Raw genomic sequence first — 4,996 nt, 5'->3', positions numbered from 1 at the left:
AACAAACTACCGGACAACATTGTAAATTGCACTTCAGTCGACTCTTTCAAATCTTCAATTTCAAAGCATCAATATTAACTCAATTACAACATCTTACTTTATTATACAAAACATTTTATATTTTTAATTTTTCCTATTTTTTAAAAATTGTACATTTTCCCAATCTATGTCTTGTTGTAAGTTTCCTCCTGTGACATAATCTTCAATTTGTTGAAGGCGGTCACTATATGGTAGAATAGAATAGAATAGAATAGCAAACAGCAGAAGACGTATTGCATTTAAAATTAAATTATTTAAACGCGGTCATATAAATGATAATTGTTTATGAAAAAGCATAAAAGTATTACTTTTCAACTGATAAATATATGGACAAATTCAGAATTCAAAAGTTGACACGTTGTTTAACGAATGTCGAAATTTCGTGTTTAAAAATGTCGAGATTTTAAGTTTAACAAAAATCGAAAATTTGAGTTTAAAAAGACTAAATTTTGATATTAACAAAAGAAGAAATTTCGAGTGTCTAAAATTGAATTTGAAAAAAAAGTTAACGTCTATTTTTTTTCTGTCCCTGTTTGAGTCCCAGGTTGTAGAAGTTAAGGAGCTAATTTTAAAGAGAAAACATATATTTGAACTTAATAAAATGGTACCGAATGCATAGGTGCAGTAAAAGGATTTTCAGGCAGCGGATTAATTTGAAAAATTAGCAGCGGATTTATTTAAAATAAAAAAGCAGAAGTCGAGTTGTCCCAGAGACATACAATTCAATATTCAGTTATGCTCTGAGCTAGCTTCTATTTGAAGCGAATAGTCCAAGATTAGTAATTTACAGCCAGCATCCCCTAACAGAATCAAAAGGACTGATAGCCCGAGTTCTCCCTTGATAGTGTTGTCTTGGACTTTTATATACGTATGCAGAGACATATAATACAATTGTATTATATGTCTCTGACGTATGCTACCGCATATTCGGTTTTATAACATAACAGATTCTATTTCAAAAATCTACTGTTAGTCTCGAAATAATTTTTAAGTTTAGTTATTAAACAGTCACATAGAAATATTTAACAATGCATAATAAGTCTCTGTGGTGTAAATTATATTAATATATATTGTCGACGGTTCCAGTGATTACTAGCTTCAGTCGCGTTTCAATACCCGGAATTCACACTAGTGATATCCGAGAAGGTTTGACATTTTAGTTTTTGCATTCAATTTCCGGTTGTCAACCACATGCAAAAAGTAAATAAATGTAAATGTGTCATGTTAAAACATTGCATCTTAGCTAAAATGTTTTAAATTAACAAGTTACTTAAAAGAACAAATGTTTCAAGATCTAAAGCGCCAGAGTCATGAGTTCAAACCCCGACCTGCTAAAAAAAAACAGTCTTACGCCCCCCTTTTGCTGTTATGTGGGAAAATTAAATAAAAAAGTTGATTATTTGGGAATCACAGTACATGTGAAAAGTGAGTCCCCTCTTGGGTAGTCATGCCCCCTCCCCACCCCATCGCCTATGGATTCCCTTATGCTCCGGGTGAAGTTTGTAGTGTAGATATGGTCATGACAATACATTTTTTTCTGAGACGAGAGCCCCCTGTGTTTGATCCAATAAATATAGCACAAATGTAATATACATTTACAGCGTTAAAAGTTATAATATTTGATTTCATTTAAAATAATGAGAATTGCATTTGTATTGATTTTTTAGTGGCCATGCACAACTTGGTTTATGATATTAAAAAAAAAAAACCAACCTACATTTATGTACAATGTAGGCTTGTAAAAGTTTAATCAGGTCTTTACACATTTCTAAATTGCTACCTGTAGATAAATCATATTCCAGTTCTTTTTATGAACTATAACATCTTTTTGTAACTTTATAACAAAAGTGTTGTGACATCTGAACTATACACACAAATGTGATAGTCGTATACATTACTGAAATTACAGATCCCGCAGAAAACCATTATGATCTCATTGATCTAATAATCAGGTATTCAAAACCAATGAAACAGGATCCCTAAGATAGAATTTGTTATATTCCATTTGATTTTACACAGGTATATCAGAAGGTAGAAATCAGACTTGGGATCAGTTACATTGGAATGTAATTAATTAAATTACACTACCAGTAATGCTCTTTATTGTCAGGGATCAAATGGTCATTTCGACCACCATTAAAGTCAAATTGGTTAAAATTTAACTGTGATTCATGGTGATTAGTAAAAATATTCTTACCATGATTCTTCAGATGTCTCAAATAATTATCATTAGTGTCATATTTTTAATAAAATTATAAGGCCATGCAGAATGATTGTTGGTTTCCCTAACGCTGTCGGGTCTGTCTAATCCTGTGTCAATTTTTTTTCCTATTTTTTTTTTTGCAGATGAAAAGAAGAGTTGCTTTGGTTTCTATTGACAATTGCAATTATCAATGGTCTCTGATAATCTCTTTATATATAGTGTTTCAACATTGCTCAATTCTCATTCCTTCAGTTTAAAATAGAGTACCACAATATTACATTTATTACATGTTAACAACAACATTCTCTGTCATTTCTGTAGAACGAACCAATCTTTCACAATAAAATAAAATAAAAAGCCTGCCCACCTTGATTTTTTTCCCATGTTAGGGAAAACATGGGAAACAAACATTCATTTTTCAATGGCCTATTGTGAAGCTTCAAAATCAGTTGATTTTTTTTCCGTCTAAATGAAAGTGTACATTTTATCATCATGCATAAAAAATTACCGATAATGTTAAATGACAAGATTTTTACTGTTATTCGTCATGAAGGTATCCGAATTACTACCCTCATACCATATTTAATTGTTTAAAAACATTCAATAAATAAATTGGGTGTATTTACTGTCTTCTGATTGGTTAAAAGTATTACTTTAAATTTCAATGTTGTCCATTTTTATGGCGACATGCCCACTCTGATGTGTATTCATATGCCAACATTTGTGAATGTTTTTATTGTGAATATAAATGATATATATTAAAAGTTCTTTGGGCCTTATTTTTGATAGAAATTTATTTATAATGATATGAATGAATGGCAATGATTTATTTGAATTTATTGAACCATAAAATAAATTTTTGACTCTTCACATTTTACATAATCCTCTTCGCAGATGATCAATATGAAGAGTCAAAAATTATTTTTATGGTTCAATAAATTCAAAATTAATGATAGCCATTCATTACATTACATTTTCTTCCTGTTTTTTTTAGGTTTAAATAGAAAAGAGTTCTATATCAAGTATCCATGGCAGAGTCCGACTTCATTCCATTATCCATGTTATGGAGGTTTTACGTGTATGCCATTCATGGTTATGTTACAGAAATCATGTTCACAGCTACATGGGAATTTGTTATAAATCAGAACTGGAAATTCCCTGGTAGCACTAGTGTATGGGCTTTACCTATATATGGATTTTCTACACTTATGATAGAACAGATGTACTTAAGACTTGTGGAGAGGAAGGTTCCGTTATTAGGCAGAGCTGTGATTTATACAATCTGGACATACTGCTGGGAATTCAGTACAGGGTTTATTCTGAAGAAGTTTGATGCCTGTCCGTGGGACTACACTCCTTTTGAAGGAGATTTTATGGGATTAGTGACACTCGAGTATGCCCCGTTATGGTTTTTTGGGAGTGTATTTTGTGAGATTCTGATAATTAAGTATACAAGAATGGTGTATTGGGGTGCTCCTGTAAAAGCTGACAAAACTAAACAAAGTTAATAAAAGTACACTTTAGGTTTATCAATATTTTAGTATTTTTAGTTATAAAATTGCCTAGGTACAATGTATTTGCATGCTTTACATGCATGTTGATTTGACAATGGTTAAAAGACATGATTTTATTAAGCAATGCTCAATTCATATGAACAAAGCTCAACTCTTGGAAGTATTTTTTTAATGGTGGAAGATTATATTTATATACATTTTTTACAATTATTTTTATACTGTAATTTTACTTCACACAATATAAGTGTAGGAAACTAATTTTCATTGATTAAGAAGTGTGACCAAGTCATCAATTTAGGTAATGAATTTGACATGATTGAGTTAATAATTGTAATTTTAAGACCCAATTTTTAGGAACTAAGTCATGGTTAGTGGAATGCATTGGGGTTCAAGTTTAAATAAATCTCAATAGAAACTTGCATCCTGTAAGGCTGTATTCAAAATATCTACACCTGTATCGTGTGTTTTGGAATACTTATAGGCAATTTTATAAGACTTTAGAAAGCTTAATGCTAATCTATCCACTTGCAAATACCTACATGTATATTGCACACACAAAAAAAAAAAAAAAAATTATTTAAAGTTTAATATGAACATTATTCCATTCATCATAACCTTTTTTCTCAGGGCACAAAACATTGCCATTCATGATAATTTGGTGAATCTACAGTGCATTATAATTTTTTTTATTACATGTATATTTAATTGTTTCAATTCCATATATTATATAGTTGGCAGGATCTCAAACAATTTAGCTTTCTAGTTTTAATAAATGTTTTATATTAAAATGTAGGTGTAAGTGGTGTAAGTCCTTGATTTGTGATACTTTTATATTTATATTTCAAGTCTTCAAGACTCGAAGAGTGGTTTATTTTTTGCACTCATCCACTTCAAGTGATAAATGTGCCAAAACCAATTTGGTGGACCAATGACTTCATGAAAATTAAAATTTGCATTATTAAAAGGGTAATTTGTATGACAACTAGATATCTAAAAAGGGGGGGGGGGGGGGGGGGGGGGTTAAGAGCTTAAGAAGAATACATGTAAGTGTTTGAGATAATTTTAAGACTGTTTTGAACAATTTGAGGTGCAGTCCAAACAAAATATTATACATTAATCCATTAAACATGTTCTATTTCAGTTAGATGTATAAAAATTATCTATAATAATTTCCACAAGAAATTGGGTACTATTGAAGCAGATAGAGAGAGGGGCAAAAATTAACCTTTCCTCAAAATAG

General features: G+C 30.6%; 1 protein-coding gene across 1 annotated transcript; it reads left to right on the top strand.

The window, feature by feature from the left end:
• Positions 1 to 1,207: 1,207 nt before the first annotated feature.
• On the top strand, positions 1,208 to 4,751 carry LOC134710125 (transmembrane protein 229B-like). The gene is made up of 2 exons (XM_063570331.1): positions 1,208 to 1,239; positions 3,237 to 4,751. The coding sequence occupies exon 2, from the start codon at positions 3,271 to 3,273 to the stop codon at positions 3,748 to 3,750; it is 480 nt and encodes a 159-aa protein (XP_063426401.1). The 5' UTR covers positions 1,208 to 1,239; positions 3,237 to 3,270; the 3' UTR covers positions 3,751 to 4,751.
• Positions 4,752 to 4,996: the final 245 nt, after the last annotated feature.

The sequence above is a fragment of the Mytilus trossulus genome, chromosome 3 (genome assembly GCF_036588685.1).
Source record: "Mytilus trossulus isolate FHL-02 chromosome 3, PNRI_Mtr1.1.1.hap1, whole genome shotgun sequence".
In the NCBI taxonomy this organism is placed as follows: domain Eukaryota; kingdom Metazoa; phylum Mollusca; class Bivalvia; order Mytilida; family Mytilidae; genus Mytilus; species Mytilus trossulus.
The sequence above is the reverse complement of the archived record's forward strand: the minus strand, read 5'-3'. Positions and strand labels throughout refer to the sequence as shown.